We start from the raw sequence: 26,127 nt of genomic DNA on the forward strand, positions 1-26,127 counted from the left end.
ACACACGCACGCGCGCACACACAAGGCGAGAGCACACGTCGTACACGTCGCCGTATTCGTGGACCAATCGACCCTCGCCACGAGTGGAAACGACGAATCAGGAGGGTCGTATAGAGCGGCGGGGATAGGAAGCGGTGATCCCCGTTTCTCGCGTCTGTTGCGCGTTCACTAGCTCTTCCTCCCCTTGCTGCGGCCTCCCGTCGCGACAACGCTCTTCGCGGGTGTTCATTCGCGTGTCAGACGTGGTTGAGGTGGGACGCACGACTCCACGTTCCTCGCTCGTGTATACAAACACATACGTACGCGTATACATATTGTACACGTTTGATTCTCTCTCTCTCTCTCTCTCTCTCTCTCTCTCTTACTACGGTGAGAGGCCAACGTGTTCGTTCCACGTGCTCGACGTGTACGCCTGCAACTTCCGCTTTTCACCTGATCTCCGCATTAGGTGGCAACACTCACGTGGCCAGATCCCTTTGCTTCTCAGGTCGCATAACAGGTACGTTCGAAGTTATAAGAAAATATAAGATACAAGGTACGTTTTATTATTGCGCCTCCCCCCCTCTTTCCTCTCAACCTCATTTCTGCGTTATTTGTGCGTAATCGTAATGCGATAATCGCGTTGGTGTTTCTCGTTCGTGCGAATATTGATTTGCAAATCGGTTTCTTTCGCGTCGGAATTCTCTCTCTCTCTCTCTCTTTTTTTCTTCCTTCTTAGAATTATAGACTCGACGTGAAATTAAGAAGAAACGAGTGGAATGAGAAACACGATGTTTGGATTCGATGGAAGGATCTGCGTTGTTGGGATATAACTACGTGCGCGATTTGTATTGTTTTCAACCGGGTCAAATGGTGAGACCTTGTACGTACGCGCGAAACTTCCGCGATCGTAAATTCGAAGCGCACGCGTCATCGACGATACAGCAGTCGCTGTATATGCGCGATGATAAACATGTGTAGGAAACATGGTCGGCCGCTTTAATCGAAATTAATCATCCCCCCGTTCCTCTCTCCAATTTCTTGGAATTCGTGCAATAGCGTTTAAATAGCACGCTTTCAACTTTTGTCTCTTTTCAGGGCGACGAAGTCGCGTTTCTTCGCCAATTTGATGGAGATAACAAATGCACGTGTACCTATCGAATAAAACGCGATTGGAGGGCGATTTTGCGCATCGAAGTAGGTTGAAAAAAAAGAACAAACTATTTCCACGTACACCACGTACACGATTACTTTTACTTATTTACGTATCGATCCATCCGACTAGAGATTCCCCTTCTTCATCGTTTCAACTGTAATTGTATTTCCTCTATTATTTATATTCACATCGATTAGACACCGATCTCCACACGCACTCGACAAATTCGATAAAATTTCACTCTTCAACGACGTGTAATAAATATCGTTCGTCCAATTATCAATCTCGAACCCTCCTCTCTCTTCCGAACGTTTCTCTTCTATTCGTTCTTCCTTCTATTTCCAACGACTCTCCCCCTTCCAGTTCATACATACATAGTTGTCGAAGAAAATAACCGTTGTTTGTTTCTTTTTTTTTTTTTGTCGTGACGTAAAACTCGTTTGACCAGTTGCGCGTTTAATTTGCGATGCTAATTTGCGCGCGAGGGAGGGGGGAGGATTCGCGTTGCCGCCGGCAATCCTTCTCACGGAAGTGTATCCGGTTTTTATTGCCGCGAATTTACAGAAATGTGATCGAGAAAAATTCCACAATTTCTGGTTCGAACGAACCTGTTGTTCGCATCACGTGTTCGATCGCGACTCATTCCTAGACTAGAAACTCGACAAGTCTTACGTCGATTTCCAGTTCGTAAATTGTCGCGATACACAGCAAATTATCGGCGACTCGCGAATTTTACTCGCGACGAGGATCGATCGACACGACAAGACACGGAGGATTCGCTTCGCGTGGGAATGTTAATCAATTTTGTCGAGTATCTTTGCAATAATGAAATTCATTTCGCGGACGAATAATTGTCGAGGCGATAAATAAACCGTCGATTACCATAATTTTACAAATTTTACAAATTTTTTGCCAGAAGTTGAATTATTTATAAGATATATATTCATATATATATTTGGTCCGGAAATAAATTGTGAATTTTAATCTCTCGTTCTTTCCTTTTTTTTTTTTTATGCATCGTTGTAAATGTGTTGGTAATCTTGTATTTTATTTTATAACACGTGTACATTGGAATATCTCAATCGTTTTTTTTTTTTTTTTTTTTTGCAACGAGTATAGTTATTGCAACGATTAAGTAATAAATATCGAATAATATTTTTCTCAGCGAGAGAAAATTGTTCTTTTAACGAATGATGTCATAAGTGATGTTTATATACGTAGTTAAAATATTTCTGTGAAATCATTTTCATAATTCGAAAACGTCCACGCTTAAAACAAATACGACAAAGTTCGACAAAGCCGTTTTTAAAGGGAAAAGTTATACAACGGTTGTACACGATCGAAAATCACGATTAATTTCCGGACTGATATAATAGCCCATATGTGTCGTGTGTTCGCAAACGTGAATTGATACCACGTGACGATTTCACAAGCTGAGAGAGCTGGGCAAGGTGATTCGTGCCGAATTGCTAATGCTATTGTCATGATACCTATAACGAGATTACTCGCTCTTGTTGTTCCAAGGTCGCTTGGACTTATCCCAGCAAAGGTCGTAAAGTGGCGCGTTAATACGCGAAATTTTGAATTAAGATAAAAAGCTCGTTTAATTAAACAATTTTTTTAGCGATAGCTCGAAAAGCTTCTGAATAGAACGTATTTTTTTAACTTTTCTCTCTCTCTCTCTCTCTCTCTCTCTCTGTCGATGATTGAAAACTATAAATTTGCAGAAAAAGAAAAAGAAAAGAAAAGAATGATTATTTTAAAAGTTAAAGTTTTCTTCTAATTCGAGTTTCGTGTAAAAGATACGAATATAAATTTAATACAAAAATAGAAATCGTTCGATGCACGAGGTTTCTTGCTATTGCTATCAAAATGTATTTCATTGATATCGACACCATTTATCGCGAACATTCTTTTTTAAACGGTTATTTCATCGATATTTCTTCTTCTTTTCTCTCTTATCACTATATATATATAATCGTGATATTTATTACGACAAAGAAAAGGATGGAAATATTTCGATAAAACGAGAGAAGGAGATTATTTAGAATACCTCCGTTTAGAATTCGACGTCTTTCATCTTCGCCCTCTTTCCTCTCTCTCGACGTTGGTAAAATTTCCGAATCCCCGGTTCCAGGCCACTTTGTCGACCGGCAAACTTTCAACTAACACTCGTTTACCACGAGAATTACGTCGCCATCTTTGAAACGGTGTAAAACAAATAAAAGGCCTTGGGCTCGTTTTCAAAGCTTTTCCTCGACGCGATACGATTCCGGCGCGTCCTCGAAAACCCGCTAAATTTGAATTCTCGTAAAGATTTCGTAAACGAATGTTGGTCACGGGACATGTAAGAAGAAAAAGAAAAGAGAGAGAGAGAGAGAAAGAAAGACGTAATCTGAAAAATCTTTTCAAAGACGTTAGACACACTTTTTCGCGTGACACGTCCATGTAAATTATTAAAAACCGTATTTTTCTTCCCGTCTTTCGTAATCGTAAATGGATCGTTGGACCGTTTATGAGCCGAAAACACGCTTTCCTTAAAATGCCATTTTAAAAATAACGTCACGGTTTAAAGAATCTTGTCGAGCGGTCTGTAAAAAAGGAAAAAAAGAAGAGGAAAAACTCGAACGTGCATAAAGCTCCAACCGGTAATCTCGAGTTTCTTTTACGACACGCGCAGTGATATGCAAATGATGTGCAAATTTTCTCCTTCTAAAACATGTTAAAAAGTCCCATCGCCTCGCGGACCAATTTGCCCGCGTCCCTCTCTCTTTCTTTCCTCTCCACAAATTTTTAACTTGAATAATAATAATACTCCCCTCCTCTAAAATTCGTTGGGACAATTTTTAAAATGGAATCTTGAACGGTTCGGCCAAGAGAGAATTCAATTAATTAACATTCGTCTTTTGTCTTGCTCTCACCCCCTCGAGAGGAGGGGAGGGAGAGACGTGGGGAAAAAAGTTTGGAGCGGAAGAAGTCGCGTTAAGGAAGCTAGGACACGAGGAGGCTAAGCAAAAGGCTAAGCTTCTCTCTCTCTCTCTCGCTCGCAATTTACTAAATTGGAACATTCCACTTCCGTTTCCTTTCCACCGTGTATCCGAGCGGAAAGTTTCGTCGTGGTATCGTGGTCGCCTCCCTATTTAAAGCGTCTTTAAACCCGAATCACCTTCCGCGAATCTCGAATGGAATTAACTCGATCCGCATATAACGATATAACGATTCCTCCGATTTACGTGATGCAATAATGCGCGTTGAGATTCGCCGAGACAAAAGGAATGGGAATAGCAATTTCTCGTGTTATGTGTTTATGCAACGTTCAATAAGTCTAATGCAGTTATAAATTATTGATCGCGATAATGTCGTGTTTTAAACCTTTTTATGTGTGTGTGTGTGTGTGTGTGTGTGTGTGTGCTTTTGAAGAAGAGTGAACGATGAGAAGAGACGTCTTGGATGAAATGTTTTGGAGATATCGTTTATTTCCTCGAATTATATCTCGAACAACGGTATCGATTATTATTATTTATGATGCGTAATAAATGCATTTCAATCGATGTTATTTATTCGTTTAATTTAAGAAGCGGAACGAATATTATTTTGGAAAAATAATGAATTGGAGAATTTTTTGGCTATTATTCGATGTAACGTTTGTTTTTTTTTTTTTAATCGAGTATTCGTTATATATAATATAACATTCAAAACTATAGTGTATATCGAACAATAAATGTAGTAATAACGGTAGTAAGCGTGTAATATTAAAAAAAAAAAAAAAAATCATTTTATCTTCGTCGAAATCAAATAACGATAAAAAATAACAAACGATTTATTTCGTGAAATGACAAATAAATCGTTCGATTTCGCGTGAAAATAATTTTTTCCAAAAAATGGATTATTCTTTCTGAAATAAAAGTAATATTAAACTTTGCTAAGACTATCTTTCTCTCTCTCTCTCTCTCTCTCTTTCGCTCTTCGTTTCTTTCGTCCGGAAACCATTAGTTGGCTCGATAAAAGATTGCGAAACTGTCATCAATGAACCGCCAATTTAGGTTAACTTTATGGAGATAATTGACATTTAAGGTCCGGAAAATTAAGACGTATCGAGTATATAAGAGAGGGGCCTCCTTTATGAGTTGTTGCTTTTCAAACTTTTCTGTTCTTCATTTTTCTTCTTCTTTTTTTTTTTTTTTTTTAACAAGATTCACGTTGGCAGCATCGATTATATAGCGGCACGATTTCACAATCTTCACAATATTCGATTGTTCCCAGTCTCGCTTGCTTCTTGTGTCTTCTTTTCGATGTAATTGTTCTTCTAATAGTACATCGAAAATATTTCATCATCTTCTCTCTTCCTTTTTTTTTTTTTTTTTTTTCGATAACATTAAATCGATTGAGTAATAATTAAGTGATACGGTTGATTGCAGGAAGTCAAAGGTTTCACAACGGAAAACTTGCGCGCTATATAAAAGCGTTGTGACAGAATTTTAAGACCTTTGATAACAGGAGCCTTTTCTAGAATCAACTAAAGTTTGATCTACGCTTTTGTATATACGATAGATTTTGGCACGATCTGATCTGATCGTGGTTCTAGGTTGCCATGTAAACGACGACAAGCGTTGCTCCATTTGTTTTCCACTGGATTAAAATAATCCCGAATGGGAGGGCCAGCCAAAAGGTGTCTGACCATTGAACGCCCAATTCTACTTTATTGACCGCTGCAACGTAGAAATTGGCGCAATTTTGAACGAATAAAAGAGAGGAGATATATTATAATAGCTTCTTGAAATTGCAATGATAATTCAAGCAATTTTAAACGGTTGTAAAATTAATGTACAATGTGAAGAATTTCATGTATTATTATTTTACGTGTTATTTCGTTTCTTATTTTATTTCACACGTCATTGTATTATCTCTCACTTTATTATTATTATTATTTTTTTTTTTGTAATAACCTAATTGTAGAATTATCGGGTGAATTATGCAAGTTTTGAACGAGATAAGATATTGGTTGATTCGTTCTTATAATCAGAATAGTTCAAAACTACAAAATTAAGTGATGCGCGACTCTTGATAACGCATTTACGACTCTCTCAAGGATTTCCAACCAAGCTGAAAATTAAACGCGTATCTCTTAGGATAAACACTGCAATTATCGAGCGATCGATTAATTTTTTTTAAAAATTATCAAGAGATAATTCGATTATTGTTATTTTTATCTTTACGATGAAACTTTATTCACGTGTTTATTATTCATTACGTCGATAATTCATGTGGAAAAAAGTAGAGAAGGTAGAAAAATAGTTGACCATCATTCTTAATACAAGAAAATTTAAGAAATACCTTCGAATTATTTTAAAAGTGTATTTAATACGTATCTTCTTTTAAAACTCGGTCTCTTCTTTTTTTTTTTTCCTACTTCGATACAACCTACGCAAAATTTTCAAGAAGTTATTCACGTACGCAATTCCAAGCACTTGATCTTCCCACACACCACTCGCAACTCAATTTCACACTAATCAAACAATTTTCCAATCGAAGCGTTACTCCCTCCAAGTTTTTACCGACTTTATTATTTTCAATTATTTTTTTTTATTTTCGCTCATATCGAAAATAAATAATACAAAAACAGATAAAGAGGGAAAGAAAAAAAAAAATATCCATCGACCACGCAATTGCTAAAAGGTCTACCTCGTTCACGAATGGGTAGTTTTTACGTAACATAAACTCGCAGGATGCATCGAATTATGAATTTAGCGTGGCTGTTAATAACTCTTCTTGCCGCCTTTAAAACCGATATTCGATAGACCGATCCGATTAAACGTTTATCGTTTCTCCATTTCCATAATAATTATATAGCGTTTGTAACCCAACGTATCCTCCCCCTTTTTTTAAACTTTTCCTTTTCTCCCCGCTGGAAACCAGCTGGAAAAGTAACGGCGCGTTGCTCTCGAATCTCGTTACGTCGTTCACTCGAACAATAGCAGATCCATCCATTCCTCACAATATTTTCTCTATCTGTGTAATGGAATTTTTTTTATATTTCTTCTTGTTCATTCTTCTGGCTTTTGTTTTCGTTTCTTCCACAATAACGCTTCGTCGCCTTCTTTATCATCGATCGAGGATAAGGGTTTGATTAAGGAAATCTTTTTTTTTTTTTTAGCGAGAAAACGCTTCGATATTCGTCATCAAAAAAATTTCTCACCGCGTGATTCATCTCGATTTTTGAAAGAAAAGGTAAAATTTTATTTATTTGAGCTTTTATTCGAATCGATTATTCTTTTTCGTTAATTTTTAAATAACATATTGTTTCGTATATCGTTCTTCTGAAAGGTGAATAAATATATTCTGAGTTTTTCTGAGCTCGGGTCAAGAATTTCGTCAACACATATCGATCGTTGAGGATTCATATTCGAGATAGGTAGCAATTTACAGCGGTACGGATACGAGGCGATCGATTCTTTGGGTAAAGTTCACTGCTACGTGTATCATTAAGGTTGATCAGAAGTTGAGTCAAGTCGATTGTGCTTTGTCGTATTAAAAGTGTATCGATTTCGACAGAGGGCTTGACCAAAATTGGGCCAAATAAGATAAATTTGTGAAGTAGATTGTAGTCATTCTTAAAAAGAACCCTTGCGTTTATTATCAATAATTTTTAAATCTGTCGCTTCTGTTTTACGTATATTATATTTTTCAATATAATTTTCATAACAATTTTCCTTAGATTCAATTAGAAACATTGTAAATAAACGTAAGATTCTTTAAGAATACACGTTATGCATCATTCGATTGGTCAAATGAAAAATAAAAGATGGTACATTTTCTTTGTATAGTTCTCGACGTTGCTTTAAATTTCATCTAATCTGCTAATATATTAATAGCCACCGAAAAAGAGGCTAAAAACTAGGCTAAAACGGAGTCCGATGCAGAAAAGTCGTGGCGATGAAAGTTCTTCATTTCGAAACTTAATGCCTCTTGACCAGTTTTCACGGTCATTATTATCGATGATTCGTTTCTTTCTCAGGAAGGGAGCACGTATCCCGAATTGATTTTATTTTTTGGCGACGAAGATTTATTATTGGAATCTGTTCTTTATCTTCGTGCTAGGAAATTCGCTTTTCATATCCAGATGAAAGATATCGATGCATTTTTGTCGCGAAGACTTAGACTTCTTCAATATTTTATACTTATCAAAGTGCACAGTTGTTTCGATGCTAGGAAATATCTCTTCTTCGAAATTATTCGTCGTACGATAAACGGTTTATAAATATATAGGATTCAAAAACTTTTCTCTCGAAATCCGTCGAGCAAAGAAAGAGGGTGATAGAAGAAGAATATGCATCGATCGATTCCTCTAACAGACACTTCTACACCGTTTTATTTCAACATCGTTTTATTCGAATCAAAGGTGGATCAATTGGTCGGATTTCTTTAGACACTTTTTTCTTCAAACGTAGGGAGTCACGTGCGCGGAATAGCGGGTAAAGTTTTCGTGCGGAGAGTGCGAGTTTCGGTTGGTTTAGCAGTCAACTTGCCCTCCCCCCTTGTGTGGCGGAATGGCCGAAGTTGCTTCGATTAATTCTCGTTTCTCTCCGAGGCAGGAAGTTGATGGAGCGCCCACGGCGTCAGTGTCTGCGTATTAAATGCTCATAAATCCGAAGCACCTGCTAGCTAAATATCCAGTTGTTGAATTTCCTAGTTTCGTTCCCGCGTTAAGCCTGCCGCATTGTCCTCCCCCGTTTTCCGCCACATTCCGTGTAATTAGAACTCGACATCCCTGATAATGAGTTTCTGCCGAATATTTTGCTCGCTTGACTATCTTTTTCCTTTACACGTACACGAATAATGAAATTTAATTCAACAAACATATAACTTTCTCATCTATTTTTTAGAAACCAAGAAGATATTTGATATACGGTCTCGTTAATAGAGAAACAATTTTTCACAAACAAATTTTTTTCCACGAAAATCCATCGAAGTTCAAAAATCTCTTTTCCTTTCTCGATCAATCCCACTGTAAAAATGAAAGTATCCTCCCCCCAAACTGCATTCCTTCCTCTCTCTTCGAAACAGGAAACAATTAACGATATCGTGGCACAAGGTGTAGAACGAAAGTATCCCATCATCCCACGACATAAATAAGTATCGTTCGCGGTGAACGAATCTCCACCTCTTGATTAAGAATAATCTCTCCGCGAATATTTCTTTATTGACACTGTATCTTGTCTTTCAGGTAGCGAAACTGTTCTCATCTGACCGATCTCGAGAAGAAGAAGAAGAAGAAGAAGAAGAAGAACGTCGAAGCGGAAAAAGAGGGCGGCTGCTTGTTTTCGGGGAACGGAAGAAGACTCGAAAGTAACGAAAAGTATCGAAGACCGAAGTTTCGTGGTCTGGAAACGAGAAAGAAGAGAGAGAGAGGGAGAGAGAATGACTCGTATGCTTCTGCAAGAGCCGGGATGGAAGATGGAGCGCAAGGGATCGGCGTTGCTGTTGAGGAGGGACAGCTCGCATCTGAAGAGCGGCCGCGTCTGTTTCCGGTGCGACGTCGAGGTCCGTGAATTCGAGCGTGACGAGGATTACACGATCGAGGCGGAACCGGAGGCAGCTGCCAGCCCCTTGGCAATGTGCGCCAGTTGTTTGGCGGCGCTCTGCGTGACCGTGATTCTGCCGTGGCTGTTGATCGGCGGTTAAACGCGCCTCGCTCCAACTCACCATCTTTGGGGAGGGGTTGGCGGGTGGTGGTCTCTGGGAAAACGGAAGTCATCCGAGGGAGAAGAGAAGGGAGAGGTTTTTCCACGCTGGTGGAAAATTCGAAGGAAGTCGAGATGATGGGAGAGGAATCGATCGAATTTCGAATTCCTCCCGATTCGAGATTTTATCGTCACCCGAGGGAGGAGGATTCAGGGAAGTGGATACGGTAGAGTTTCGTTCCATTCGAAAATTACAAAAATCGAATCCCTGTGAACGTTATTCCAGGAAATTTGAAGTTTTCTTTTTTTTTTCTCTCTCTTTTTCTCTTTTTCTTTTCCTTTTTTCGAGGACAAATCGAAATATGTATACTTTCTTCGAGTTTTGTTCGTGCACGGCGTGTGTAGGTTAGTTCGCTCTCTCGGATCGAAAGCACGGGGGATGAAAGTCGACGTTTTTTCGTTTTCGTTTGAAAAAAAATGTAAATTCGAATCTTTCTCTAACTCAGAGAGACATTACGCGTCTTCTCGTTATATCGATTGTATACGATCCTCGACGAAGAAAGAAAAATTCCTACGTGTTTTCGAAAGGAGAAACATTATTTTTCAAACGATGAACCGATTACGATTTCGTTCCAAAAGACAAGCTTTATTGCTTTATATTTATTCGTTGATCCGCGTCGTTTGCTTCAAATGCGTAACAAAATGCACATCTCGAGGGAGAGGCACGATGGACTCGTGTGTGTGGATCGAGTAGATCCGCGAAAGTCGAAGGGAAAATCGGTCTTACTGCATGGACTTTCTGCATAGATATGTGAAATTGGGAAAACATCAAAGGAAGAGACGATCCTTACTGCGTTTCACGATATCAAATCTTTCTTTGGAACGAAGGAGGCGATCCTGTGCCAAACGAGAGTAGCACGTTCGAGAATATTCGTGGAAATTCGAAAAAAAACGCTCCCGTGACTCTTTTGCAAATGTTGCAACAATAGATGGTCGGCTCGTTGGGTAAAAACGTTTTGTGAATTCACAGAAAACTTTCTTTTCTATCGATAGATAATGGAATCATTGCATTCGTGTTCGTAATATATATATATATAATATAATTGATTCTAAATTTTCTAAATTTTATAAACAGAGATAATATTTCTTTCCGTGAAATATAATTTTTATTGAGAAGAAATATGGACCAGGGAGAAAGGCAAATTTAAAAACATATCTAAAATATCTAAAAAAAATCTTTCTCATATTAAATCTGAAAGATTGAAGTTAAATTTTTATCTCTATTAAAAAAGGAAATAATCAACATTATTCCACTCCATCCACGATACTAATTTCGATCCCCTTCGAAACTCCATTTCCATTTATAGTTTTACATTTGACCGGTTGACCAATTCCGGTTCAATTCTCTCGACCAGTTACATATTTTTTTTCACGGCACGTGAAGCCGTCGTTGGAAAGTTTTCTTGGATAATGGAAATGGAAAAGTTTGATTCGCGAATCGGTGGCGAATTTGAGAAATCGAGCGAACTTTGGAGGGATGTTACACTCGATTGGGGGACGATCTTGGAGAAAATGCGGAGGAGATAACGTCGAATAAATGTTCGACTTCTTATTTATTCACTGCTCGTGAATCTTTACAAAGATGACAATATTATAATTTGTATTTGTATGAAAACGAATAGAAGTAACGTTAGTTGATAACAAGTGACGCGGCGAAAAGTTTGATGAAAGTGTTCGCGAAGATGGTTTGGAACGTGTCCCGATATATTAATCGAAATCGAGGAATGCCTGTTATTCGTGACAAATTTACGTGGGGAATTTCGAATTCTGGTATACTGCACCAGTGTCTTCGATAAATCATCTGCTTGGTACGCGTGTGGAATTTTGCTAGTCTAAAATGGGAAGAGAAAAAGAGAGGATGGAAGAGAATGCGTGAGAGAAATAGAGAAAAGACTTCTAAACGTGTATCGATGATCGATCTTACGTGTGTGTAAATGAGATATATTTGGAAAGAGTATACGAGGATAGGTAATTAAGGATCCATTAAACGATTCCAATCGATCAATGTAAAATATTATTTGTTTATATTTCTAATAAAACACCGAACATGCTGTACGACGATGATTCGTATATATATATTTTTACCTTTGACTGTTTTATCGTCATTATATCTATTTTTATATCGGTATTTCTAATGGAACCGGTGTTTCTTAATTTATATTTTATACATTCTTGGCTAAAAGTCTAGGGCAGTGATTTTTAAATCCAGATTTCTACATTTAAACAATTTAAAGAAAGTAATGGATAATTATTGTTCTAAATATTAATTAAATATTATTCTTTTTATTATATATATATATAGGGAGATATATAGATAAGATTTTAAAAATTTTTCAAAAAGAAAGTGGAATAAAGTTCTTTTCACTCCTATCATTAAGTGTTATTTAATGCATTTTATATTACCATATTACAACATTTGGAACAAGAATGAAAAATTTTACTAACTAACTCTTATGCGTCATAAAGAATGAAAAAGATTGAAAATCACTGGGCTAGAAACATTCTAAGCTTTGATATTTCATCATATATCAAATCATCGCATGAATTTTTTTAATGAAATTATAATAACGAATTAAAATACCCTCATTACGATTTAATTTCTAATTTTAGAAAAAATTGCTAAAATTTCAATCGTCCATTTATGCATACGTGTAATTTTTTAAACAAGACTGGACACCGTTCTTATCGTTATTTAATCCGCTATCGATCGATTTCGATTGGCTCGCAGTAAAATTGAAGTGTACCAAAGCCAATTTACGCGGCGTTACGTTCAACGTTGAGATTTTCTTTTCGAGTGAAATAACCTCGAATAATGATTTTAAAACGTTTCTGGTGATAACAAACGCGTTATCAAGGTAAACGAACTTCGTTTGTCGGATCGGGAACGAGAGGTCATTGTTTTTTGATATCTCCTATGTATTTGCCTCCTCCTCCTTTTTTTTTTTTTCACGTTCGATATCTCCACGAATCTAACGAATGAAGCCTCTCGAAGAATGGAAAGGGAACAGGAGTTACTGTAAATTTGGTAAAATTTAATTTGCAAATATATTTGGCTTTGTAACAATTAAATTTTAATCCAGAAATTGGCGGATAATTTGATCGATCTGATAGCAAATTTTTAGTTGACAAAGTGTGTTGATGATTTTTAATTAGATTCTCGAGAGGAAATTGAATTTCTATCGCGAAAAATATGAATAATTCGATATATATGTATAATATATATATATTTTTTTTTTAGATATTGGTTATATAAAATAAACGAACGAACGAATATTAAAGAAGAAAAAAAAAAAAGGAAGATATCAAGGACATTCCAAGGTCATTATCGACCTTGATTTCATGAAACTCGATTCTATCGGTTGATGAGTATCAATGCCGAGTATAGCTCGATAAACTACTGTAAGCAACATGCTATTTTCTCGGTACATATTGAAAGTAGTAGCAGACAAAGGCGAGTAAATAACGCATTGATTTTAGTGTAAATGTTTGAACAGATTTCACTGATATGCATTCTTACTTCTTAAAACTTGAACGACTAAACGTCGGTTTCAAGGCGAATTGTACATTCGATGTGATTTCGTGTTATAACGTCATTTCGAAAACGTACGCTTGACTTTGGAATAACTTTTGAATAACGATTCTCGAATTATTCTTGGAACGATGCTCCATTTCTTATTTAAAATTTAACGTAACCTTCGTTTTATTATACTTATATTATTTCCCTCGGGTTATTTTTTTTTCTTTTTTTTTTTTTTTTTACTCAATCGTTTAAAAATTTATTAAGAATTTCGATAGAATAGATTCATATATCATTTTTTTAATACGCTCAATTTTTTTTTATAAACTTTTCTTTTCACCTCTTGGAACAGAGAAGGAGGGATCGAGATACAGTTAATAGAGCTAAAAATTCTCATATATTCAAAGAGAGACCGCAGAGACAAACCCGATGTATAATCCAAAGACGTTCCAGTTTCATTTACGTAATGTCTCTCGTTAGTTCTCGAAGGGAATTATCATGTTTCAACATGAGACAAGGTTATTAAATATATTATATAGCATTTCTATATCGAAGTGAATCACGGTACGATCTGCTATATAGATAATCTGGATCAAGGTGAATCAAAAAATCCGAACGCTTGAAAGAATATAATAAACCGTGTTCTAACTCGTGTTTTTTCACGTTTAAGTAGAATCTCATCTCGGGAAACAATCTTATAATATATTCGAGTCTATACGTGGTCACGTTTGACTTTCAGGGATATTGCGATAATTTATTTTAAAATTGGAAAATAAGTCATAAAGTTGTTATCGTTCCTACGTGATGAAGGGAATTCATAAATTTCAAAGAGAGGGCATTTTATTCGTTTCAATCTTATTAAAATTTGCATAGTACCTTTTTTTTTTTATCTACCTTGTAAAATAGTTTATTTAAATTTCGCGCGAGAAGAAATTTCTTCTCCTCGCTTTCACGTTATTTCGCCCGCTTCGGAACACGTATCGAGAATAATGAAGGTTAATTAGACGAGTTGACGCATCAAGCGTTAAATTAATACTAGCACGCTATCTGCAGTCTCCGGGAGAATATATTCAAACACGACAGCTGATTGCTATAAATTGGCTTCAATTTCCTTCAATTTGCAAGCAAGTAAAGAAAAAAAAAAAAATGATGTACCGTGGGCGGCATCTGCCGACTAACCAAACTCATGTGTGGATAAAGTAGGCATTGACGTAGCTGACTAGCTTCTCTTCCTCCATTTTTTACCTAAACGTTAGTACGAAATATGTCGTCAGATGGCGCGACGATACGTCCTCACGCGATTTGAATCCTTTCTCCAGTTCACGGTCATGCGTGTTGTTGTTCGTTATTGTGCACGTGATGTGATTGAAATTAGTTTGTAATTTGTTAGTGTTGTTAATTATGTGAATTCACAATATTTATATTACCTGCTAAGGTAACTTTTCGCCCATTCATTTATCCTATGACTCTTGATTATGGTTATATAATTTCAAATCGAATAATGAAACGTTAACCCTTGTCCGAGATTAGCCATTACAAAATAGTGACGATTTATAGAACTAACTCGTATCTATCGTTCTGTTTCAGTTGCCAGATTTGAACAATCTTGATGAAAAGGTGAGTGCTATCAACGAATTCCTGTTCATCTATCACACATTAATCACGCTATCGTTTTGGTAAGTGGAATCTGAGAATATAATATAATATTTTTCAGTTTTAATACGATCAATTTCTCTGTAATTGCTCGAACATATTCGAGAAATTTTGTATCGCGATAATATCTCGATTATCTTGTCTCGAATTAATCTTGTTTCGAAAGTGTTTTTCGACGCGTGTAACGAATGATATTGTGTTTGAGAGAAGTCAGTGTCAACTATTAGATATAAGATTTCACGGTGACTTAGGCATTCGAGGCAGAATTAAAGAGCTACGTGCTTGGAATCGCGAATGAGGTGTTCATGGATAGATTAAATTCTCGCAAAGAGACTTATATAATCCCCATGAAAAAGATACACACGAAACCATTAAGAACAGTTTCGAGATAGAAGCACGTGGCTTACGAGCCTGTTGTTAGTGCTGGTAAACATTTTCGAAAGCAATTCCCGCGTCTCTCAACCTGCGCGCGCATGCTCCTGAATTTGTTTCATGGATTATTTCCGTCATTTGAAACGAGAATATACTGCATCTCATAAAAAATGGAGAATTATTACATTAACAGAGTTTTTGCTTTGGCATAATAGCATAACGCTTATATTTTTTTTTTCCAGTTATTTAATTTATTTATAAAGAATTTATTTAAAAAATTAAAATATCAAAATATAAAACTATCAAAATTCTTTTGAAATATTTTAATATTTATTTAAGGATTTTTTTAAGAGTTAACTAGAATTAAGATACACAATGAATTATTTAATTCAATTTTTTTAAAAATATAGCTTATTTTCAAATTCATAATTAATTGATCAATTGATTAGTTCAGTTACTAGTTTGATAGTAATATTTCTATTCACTCCTAGATGGCGAGTTTTCATTTTGTTCTCCATCAAGTAATTAGTTAAAGAATCATATTTTATCTCATATTTGAGATGTATAGGATAAAAATAGGCTCATTGAATTGTTTGCACAATTCATTTACTAATTAAAAGAAAAAAAAAACTGATTATCTATATTTATAATGGTGAATATATAAATAGAGAAGAGCTTATTTCTAATTCATTCAATTCTACTAATTAATATATAATACAAAATTTCATTTTTATTTCTTTATACGATACAAAATTAAAATGCATCATGTAAGTAAATTTATATCTATCTAAAATAAAAGAATTCTTGCATATAAATATAAATATAAGCACTTTCTCTATTTATTTTTTTTTTTTTTTTTTTTTACCATTGTATAAATCTATCTTGTCTTTGCATCAACTTTGATAAACTTTGATAAACAGGTGTTCTTTTATTAATTTATTAATCTCATTGGTAACATGTGTGCTGTATTTATTATCTATGCATTAATATTAATGATATTTATAGTAGATACGTTTAAGTACATTATATATAATTAGAATTAACTGGAATAATTGTGAGGTTAAATCTATCCAAGGTACACGCATTATCACATATATTTATTACAAGATTAGAGCTAGGATGTTTAATTAACATACGATCTCATTTAATCAAAACAATTTTTTTTTTTATATACATTTCATTTTTTTATGGAATCATAATCATCGATCATCAAGTTTTTTTTACTGTTTCTATCTATTATATATTTCTAGTTTCTAGACGATTATAACTCGTCATTGCATATTCTAATATTAAATTACCACGACGAATGATAATTATCATTTGAGGCCAACGGGTTAATCACAATATAATCAATCATTTTTTACCAATTCGATTATTCATTTACTATTATTTACCGTTTACTCGAATTGCACAAGCTACGATTTTCACGATAATTTACAATTGCCTGGCCCATTATCCAGGTTGAAAATAGTCTGCGGAACGGGCAACGTAGGTGGTGCCACGCGGAAACGGATGATTAAGATAATCGATTGTGAAATTACGAGCACTCCTTCGATTGATTAGCGACATATGGGAGAGAAAGAGAGAGAAAAAACTCGATTTATTGTTCGATTCAATCTTCGGTTGCTATCCTTTGTAGCGTATCTCTTGCGTCACCGGCCTTTCGTGTCTGAACATCGTGTTTCTCGTTCGAAATGCAATTATTTGGGTAGAGAGTAAGGAACGGGCCGACAAAAGCAGAGGGAAAAATGTTTCAATCGAGTAAATTGAGCGGCTACGTGACCACCATCACGTTAAATTTATCGACGGGATGTTGTAGAAAAGAAAAAAAATGATCAGGGTCCGCTAGGAGAGTCTACAATATTGATCATGATCGTCTTGATCGAATTTTTTTTTTTTTTTTTCCCCTGATCGAAGTAACATCGAATTTGATGGAGCGTGTTATTCGAATAAAATAACGTTTTGGATTGATAAATATATACGTGTACGTACAAGTATGTACATTATCGCTTGTTTCTCTCGCTGTATGTCGTTATTTCCAGACCGATTACGCGGAAAACATCGTTTTACGGAAATCGAATTAGTTTCAGGAAACAACGAGATGGGCGTCACGTCCTCCCCTTGAAACGAATTCTGTGAATGTTTCCAATTATATTTCGAGAGCCTCGAGCAATTTAGTATTGGATTTCCGTGGGGTGAACGTGACAAATTTCTCTCATCTCCTCCTATTTCATACAAATATATAGAATATTCTTATCTGTTCATATCAGTTTGAATAAGGAATTCTTCGTTTGCGGGGAACGGGACGAAAAAAAAAAAGCTATATATAAATTCGACGATTTAGCTAGTTTAACGAATATTTTTATCATCTATTATTTCTAATTTCTTTTTTTTTTTTTTTTTTTTTTTTTGGTTAAATTTTTATTTTATCCTTGAAATAAGATAATTTCGATCGAGAGAGGTTGAGAAAGATATCGTATCTTTATTTATTTTCTTGTTTTTTCAAAATAATATTCTGGCAATACGAAAATGTCGGTAGTGGGATATAATTAGATTTGAATTATGATGTATTTACAATATTTGTCGGGTTGTTCTAATATTATTTACGCGAGATAAACAAGATGAGAATGTGGATCAATGTTAAATAATATTAGTTTATATTAATTTCTTCTTCTCATTTTAAAAATAATCATAAAAATTACCTCGATTCAAATTTTTTTTCCTGTTTTAATGATAGAATAAAAAACTTTGAAAAATAGAAACTGATATTAAATCAGTCGCTAAATTAAACACCGTAAATAATTCCGATAATAGAGAATTATTAGCTGTTTCTTATTAATTCGGAATAATAGAAATTAATATTCGAAATTTCCGCGAAATTCGAGTAATATCTGAAAGTATCTGAAAAAGTATTGAATAACAATACAACGCAAATAATGAAATGCAAGATAATCAAGTACAAAATGACATAAAGAACATAAAACTCGTTACATATCTCGTAAACAAGGTCAAATAAGATATACAGTCAGTCAAAAATGTCTTGGTACACCTTACGCGAGCTCGAGTAATAAATCATGTTATCAAGATTAATAAAAATTCATTTTAAAAGTATAATATTCAAAATCAAAATAAACATTTTAAAAACGACTACGTTAAATCGAATATCCAATCCAGGTTAATTTATTTTTTTTTTTCTTTATTTTATTTTTTCTTTTTATAAGAAAATTTTATCTCTTTACATAGTATTTGCATTTCATCGGAAAAGAAAGAAAAAAAAAAAATACGATCATCTTAAATTAGCGTGATAAAAATGATTCAGCTATAAATTGTCATATCTAAAATTGAGCATCAACTTGTTACATACATAACTAAGAATAAATTCCTCAACAAGCATAATCAATCCAATCTCTATTCGTCGTAGATTCACATTCAAAGTTCGCGATTACACGAAAAAACTTTTGCGTGTCGTTCGCGATTTTTATTCGTCTTTTCGATTCTAATTCTCCTAGTCGATCATAATCTTTCGAAACGATCAATATTCACCCGTCTGCTCGAGTTTACCTAGACCTGCGCAACATCACGCGTAACAGTCCTCACCGCGTTACGCAATTGAGCTCGCGGAATAATTCCCTTCAATTCCACGACAACGTTGCTCATTATCTACTTAACTCGGTCATCGAACTCTCTCTCTCTCTCTCTCTCTCTCTCTCTCTGTCGCTTTTTGTCGCTCGTCCTCGCCACTACCACTAGTTTTTAAAAATTAAAATTATTCTATGAAGAAGAAGGAAAAATATCGGTTTCCTTTCTCTCTCTCTCTCTCTCTCTCTCTCTCTCTCTCTTGGAAAGATCGAGATCTGAGATCGTCGTCACTTGCGATTTCCGAGTTGACAACAAGCTTGAACAGTTATTCGGGTTAATGCTTCTTGGCAAGCGAGGCGACCGGTCGTTGAGCTCGTTGAAATTTATAAGAAATAACGAAATTTATCCGAAAATTTCTACGACGATGATCGGAGAAACAGAGCGCAGCAAAAGTGAATTCCACACAAATGCAAACGCGCCTTAAGGGATGATCCATCGATCGATCGAGTTAATTCTCCTCTTCAAGTATTTTTAAAGTAAAATGAAAAGAGAATCGAATCGATTATAAAACTTACTTTCGTCTGTGATCGAATATACAATTCAAAACATTTACTCGTTCGCAACTGGGATAAAACTTCCTTTAACCCCGACAATTCTTCGTCAAATCTAACTACTTGGGTTGAATTATCGGCCCAAAGCATCCCCCTGGACAAGATCACCGTTCGAAGCCGACGACGTTTTTCTCCCCTTCAATGCGAACTTAATCCTCGCCTTAAGACTCGACGATCGGCTTTAAAAGAAAGAAAAACAACGAAGGAAGGAGGATCTGTGAGAAGAAACTCGGCAAGTAAAACCCGGCACGAGTAAGCAAACATTGTTGCTAATTATATCGAATTTAGAAGAAGCCCTAGTTTCCGTGCCAACGACGGGACGGTTTTCCTCGTCCCTCGTTCTCCCACCGAGGCGTTCGTCGTCCAAAAATCCCTCGCCTCGAGGTTTCCGCCGTCGAGGCTTACTTTTACCGTCCCAGACACGCCCAAATCCTTCTCCTCCGCCTTTTTTCACCAAGGGAATTTTTCATCCCTTCGAGGAGGAAGAAACGATTCGAAACGATCCCGCGCGGAAGGAAGGCGCGCTTACAAGAACGCTGGTTAAAAAGAAACCACCTCTTTGAAAGTTGATTCGTGCCGTGGTTGCGTAAAACCCCTTCTTCCCCCACCTCGATCCGTGGTGGAGAACAGAGAGGCAGCGTTTGCATACTGGCTGCATCGTAGAACCGGCATCGTAGGTGCCTTTAGAGGTTAAGAAAATATCTGTGTCACCCCTCCCCCTCCCGATCGGCCGACCGGTTGCCAGATAGTCGTTGTAAACAGGATGGAATTCGCATGCATATTCAAGCATCGGCGCGGCGGAGAGCATCGAGGTCGATCGGCGAGCGAGCCGATCGCTTCTATGGTGATCGGATCGGCGACGAGAGGGAGAGATGATTTTTCGGTGAAAGTGAATTTCGCTCTGCCCATCTCCACGGGGAGGGGGGATTGGATTTTAAGGATTTACGAGATCGGTTTATGAGATGATGATGTTTAATAGGCGTTACGTGTTCGTAAATGGGAGTTTTCGTAACGGGAATGATTTGGGGCTGTTAAGTTAATGCGGAAGTTTGTGTAAAGGTATTTATTCGTGGATTTTCTGTTTGTTGTTGTAATCGCGAAACGAATTAAAAATTTCATTTTTTTTTTTTTCTTCTTTCAGTGCTCTTTGTGTTAATTACGAGGGAATGTAGTACGAAGGAAGGACGGTTTAGAACAGTTTTCTATTTTTATATACGCAGGAAGATGGCGGTTTGTTAAGCTAGCTTATCGGTAATTAGCGTAATACCGATTCTTAAGGCGGATATTCATTTATATAGCTTGTTAAATACGCTCTTAATTCCTGTTCGAAACTCGCTCTCTCGTCGAGTTCCGCCAACCGGCTCTTCAAATTATAAACTCACGTTGCAAAGTTTACGTAACTTCTGTAACCAGCCTTGTTTCCCCTAATCGTTTGCCAACTTCATAATCCTCCCTTTTAGAAATCTTTAATTAACTCCCGGCGAAAATATAATTATACCCACGAATCGGATCATCCCTTCGTCGTTTAATCGTTTCGTTGATCACTCGGGTTCGTGAGTTTTCGAGTCGGAATAAGGAACACACGGAGTGATATACGGCGTAAACGATTTCACGCTAGATGGAATTATCTATTAATCGCATAATGACGAACATTCGCACACGCACACACGACCCGTATATGGCTGGTCTTGATAGGCAACAGTGGTTGCCAAATCGCGATTGCTATTAATAAGCGGGTAATCATTTGCGTAACAGGTTGCTCCGTCTTTGCTTTGGAACCACCCCTCGATTCGATCGACCATGTTTCGAGAATTTTTATTCTATCTGGCCAAAATTATTGCTCCTGATCGAATCCTCTGCTAATTTTTAATTGTGTTAATTAATAATGGAATTTTAATTTTCTCCGCCTATTTTAATCCGATTTTTATTCAAATTTTTGCATTCTATCGAGCGTGATTTTTTTTTATATATATACACAATTACATTTTAATACAATTTTGTATTAAAAAAATAAATAGTTTTGTATCACAAGGTGATATTATTGATTATAGATTGTAGGAAAATGCATATTGCATAGCGCGTTTTTTGTTTTATAAAAAAGAATTTAAAATATTAGAAATTCTTTTCATTCTTTTCATTCTTGTAAGAGTTATCGTTCTTTTTTGTTATGCAAAAGAAAGAAAAAGAAGAATGAAAAAAAATTCATCAAAAAAAAAAAACACAACGGTAATATTTTCAAATAACCTTGGAATAATGAAAAAAAAAAAAAAATAGAAAAAATTCCACGTCTCTCGCTTGTGACTATGAATTATTTCAAGGTAACTTAAAAAGTAAAGTTTTTAAACTTTTAAACGATACAGAGCCATTGTCTAGAAAATCGGTAATAAATTAGTCATGCGTCGTTCGATGTCTGCTAGATGGAACTTTGATAAATAAGAGAAATCGAATGGCGCTAATAAAGAACAATCGGTAATGTTGTTTATCGGCCTCATCTGATCACGAATAGAACAATCATAGATCACGTATGACAAACGTCTCATTGATACGATCGAATTAACGGGTTAAAAATAGCGGTTCATCTATTACAGGTGCTTTAACATCGCTAATAATGGCCAGGGTTATCTTCGATCTTGATCTTCTCTAATTTTATCCTAAACTTCCGAATTTTTAAAATAATTATTAATCAAAAATTATCGAGTTTCGATTCGTCGATTCGTGATATTGATCTACGACAAAATTCGGAAATTTGATTATTTAAATGATTGTCACGAAATGAATTGAAATGTTTTTAAACTAAGATATCTGCTTTTCTGAAATAATGTAATTTCTAGGATAGGATAGGATCTTGTAGTGTAATCTAATCCTTTAATATTTGAAAAAATTGTGTCAAGAAATTTGATTCCGTTCAATAGATTTGACATTTTATTTAAAAAAAGAATAATGCAAAATTTTAAACTTTGCTTTCCTCCAATAAATATCAAAATAATTCTCTCACTTCATGATTAAACACGTATTCACTTCATCGCGAAAGAAAAAAAAAAAAATAAAACATCCTTTACCCCTTTCTCTTATATACCTTTCGTAACAAGATAACTCCATAACTAATAATCCACCACTCTTGATCTCTTGCAATAAGATAAAATATGAATGAACCCGATAAGACGATTGTTGTAACGCGGTCCCGATTTTCCTTCACCGCTTTTATCCGCGCTTTGTTCGCGCTTACGTAAAACGGGAATGTTTACTCGGCCAATTGTGTTGTGTTTGTTTGTAGCTTTCTCACGTTCTCTAGCGTGTCTTTTATTCGCCGATAAATATAGACGATTACACGTGCACCGAGAGTGGAAAACTGACCTCGGATCAACGATGAGAACCGAGCGATGCTCGGTTTCCGTTTAAGCGGAATGTAAATTAAAAAAAAAAAAAAAAAAAAAAGAAACAAATAAACGATAATAAACGCGATGCAACGAAATAAATAAGGAAAGGGGGAGGGGAGGGGGGAGGGGAGGGAAATTTGCGCGTCCAATGAACTTTCCATTTCGTTTTATTTATCTCGTTCGTCGTGTCTCGCTCGAATCGAGGAACGAAAGTCGAGTTGAGTTGAAGGTGACGAGGAATATATACACGCAGGAGGCACGTAAATTTCGTTATTACACTCGAAGGCGTTGAACGAGAAACAGTGTCGTGGTGGAATCGTGGGGAGGGAAATTTTTTCGAGCACGATTATGTCACGGCGTTGCACATCTGGAACGATATTCGATCATCTCACGGCCATTCGATTGCGCGCAACGATACACTTGGAGCGCGTTCCAAGTTGGGCGCACTCCACCAAGGAGAGATTGATAAATCGAGATCGATCAGGGTTCGACTTGAGGATTCTTGCACGCTCCCAATATTTTTTTGCCCCCGTTTAATATTGTAATTATCCGCGGTCGGATCGAAGTTGTCGAGATGTCGCGTTGGTGTTTATTACGCGTGGAAGGGTGAAATGAAACGTGAAAATAATTCTTGATTACGATGGAACGAAAACGTTGTCGTTTTTGTTTCCGATATTGAAACCTATTTTCACGATATCGCCGTGTGAGAAAATCCAGGATCAAAGGAAATTATTGCGCGTTCTTAATTTACAAATGATCGAACAAGATCTTATTTATAGAAAAGAGGATCGTATTTATTACAAATTAATAAAAAAAAAAAAATATTCTTGCAACTTCGTCGAAATAGATTTTATTCCCTCGAGCTGTCATTAACACACTTTCTTTATCTCCCGTTTTCTCGTAAACGGGAAAGAGAAAGCGCGAATCAGAGATTGCGTATTTTTGTAACGTATCGTGTGTGTGTGTGTGTGTATGCGTGCGAGTCTCGGGAAGAGGAATCGGATTTTAGGTGGAAAAGCATCGGAAGGCAAATGTTTCGGAATAACAGAATAATGAGGCTATTAACGAAGCTATGGAGCATCGCGGTTGTCAATGTATCTTCGAGTTGGTGAATTATTCTCTCCGCGTTTCCTTTCCAAACATATCGATCCATCGAGCGATCGGATAAATAAATTATCGAACGATAAATGCCCCTAAAATCACGAATTCTCAACATGCGGGCCATCGATCCTCGCAACAGGGTTCGTATTGTACTTGTTCACGGTTAATATTATTTATTTTGCGATTAATTTAAGTTGGAAAATTTTCGATATTTATTTATCTCGATCACTCGTTAGTTAGTTTACTTACTTGAGTGAAAAATGTAGTAGTTAAATAGTAGTAAATTACTAATTAGAAAAAAGTCTAGCATTAGTTTTTCTATCGTGATTAATACCGTGTGATTTGCAATTTATTTATCTCGGTTTATTAAAATACACAGGGAATAGAAGCGATGTATAATCTATCTTGATAAGATAGTATTAAGTATTTAAGATCTATTACACATCCGTTTTATATTCGTTTTTTGACACGATTTTGATGCTATTTTTCTTTTTTTATCTCGAGTGATACGTTAATTAAAAATAATTAATTATTCTTCCTAGAGGAGAAATTGTATTATTATAGAAAGTCGTGTTTCGAAAAGCACAATCGAGAATTAGAAAAGAATATATATGCGAGCGAGTTCGAGAGCGAAAATTATTTTCCAACGTGTGCAATTATTTTGCTAAGATTTGAGGACGGGAAATTTCGCGAAATTTCGAAAAACGAGGCGGACCCTGAGATCGTCTCCTACGCGATACAATTCGAAAGATTTTATTTAGAACATCGTAGCTGAACAAGAACCGCGTTACGAAAACTGGCAACTGATACATTTGCGAAAGAATGCAGGATAAACTCTTCTCGATTCCAAATCCTACGATCCGCGCAACATTTTTCGGAAGAGGGTCCGAATTTTTTAACGCACGAATACTTTAAGGATCGGCAGGGATGAAACGAATTCGAGTTTCTATTACCAGTGATTATTTACTTTGGTAAAAATCTTATAAATATATTCATCTTATAAACATATTCACTTCATTCTCGTGTATATATTCGAATTTTTAACAATCAATCGATTAATTGTTAAAAAATCAGTAAAAATCAAATTTAAAATTCATCCTGTTCGAAATTGCTCGAAAAAAGTGCTATCACACGAAATAATAAACAAACATGTACTCGAAAGGTAGATAATTCTTCTGGCCACGTACTCGATCCGGCAATCGTGAAGAGATTAAACGTCACGATGACACGTGATTCGAGGTGTGGGCGTCGGTAGCGTAATAAGGAGAGATTTAGAAATTCCATCGCGTTTTTCGTGTTCCGCGTCGAATTCGATAAAGAATTCCCCTCTTTCATTCCCTCTCTCTATCTTTCGATTCTGCTCGCCTCCTCCTTCGAGGCACGTGCTTCTGTTTGTGAGTGAGTGGCGCCAAACCGGCATCAGGACACTCCGTGTGTCCCACATAGGATTTCGATCCGCCTGTATTCACGGCAATCACGTTGTGCGCGCGCGCGTGTGTGTATTATTGCCACACACGAGGAAGAGAGTTTCGAGAAAACGAAGGTGGAAGTTTTAATAGCCGGTTTCGTATCGAAGGACAACGAGCACATGTGTGCTCTTCGCCACTTCGAAGAGGACTCGGATAACAGATCGAGGCAGACCGGTTCTTCCGATCGATTAATCTTCGAAGTGAAGTGTTGAAAAGAGGCCTTTTCCTTTTCCTCCTCTCGAACTTATGCAATTTATTGCGCTCGCGTTCGTGCGAGCCATCGAGCGTGATGCAACTGTTGAAAAGTGACGATATCATCGGATGTTGCTTATCCTCAGAGAGAGAGGGGTGAAACCGGGGGAATAGGCGGGTTAAGGCGGCCATTATGCTTTTCTCGAGTAATTTTTCGAGTTCCCCAATCGAGACTTTTCAACTAGGATTATTTTTAGAAATAGCCAAAATTGCGCAAGTCAAACTTTGTCTGTTAAGTCGAATTTCGAAAAAACAAAGCTTCTGGGCGAATCGCGAATTTTCTTCGATTTAATTTTAATTTGTTAACTGGAACTTTTAAC

General features: G+C 36.3%; 2 protein-coding genes across 9 annotated transcripts in view; both read left to right on the plus strand.

Annotated features, from left to right (window-relative positions):
• Positions 1 to 26,127, plus strand: part of Sesn (Sestrin) — a 157,555-nt gene that overhangs the window by 30,053 nt on the left and 101,375 nt on the right. For all 7 annotated transcript variants that reach the window (XM_086903386.1, XM_086903390.1, XM_086903389.1 and 4 more), the window contains exon 6: positions 14,981 to 15,010. In XM_086903386.1, coding sequence (XP_086759512.1) covers positions 14,981 to 15,010 — 30 coding nt within the window. The remainder of the gene's footprint in view (positions 1 to 14,980; positions 15,011 to 26,127) is intronic.
• LOC100871799 (uncharacterized) lies at positions 212 to 11,937 on the plus strand. Of its 2 annotated transcripts, XM_086903403.1 has the most exons (3): positions 212 to 499; positions 1,078 to 1,176; positions 9,360 to 11,937. In XM_086903403.1, the coding sequence occupies exon 3, from the start codon at positions 9,554 to 9,556 to the stop codon at positions 9,815 to 9,817; it is 264 nt and encodes an 87-aa protein (XP_086759529.1). In that variant the 5' UTR covers positions 212 to 499; positions 1,078 to 1,176; positions 9,360 to 9,553; the 3' UTR covers positions 9,818 to 11,937. The 2 variants fall into 2 exon arrangements, with proteins under 2 accessions (XP_086759529.1, XP_086759528.1); XM_086903402.1 differs by lacking the exon at positions 1,078 to 1,176.

The sequence above is a fragment of the Apis florea genome, unplaced genomic scaffold, assembly GCF_048593485.1.
Source record: "Apis florea isolate Af1SG1 unplaced genomic scaffold, ASM4859348v1 contig_2291_pilon, whole genome shotgun sequence".
Taxonomy (NCBI): Eukaryota; Metazoa; Arthropoda; class Insecta; order Hymenoptera; family Apidae; genus Apis; species Apis florea.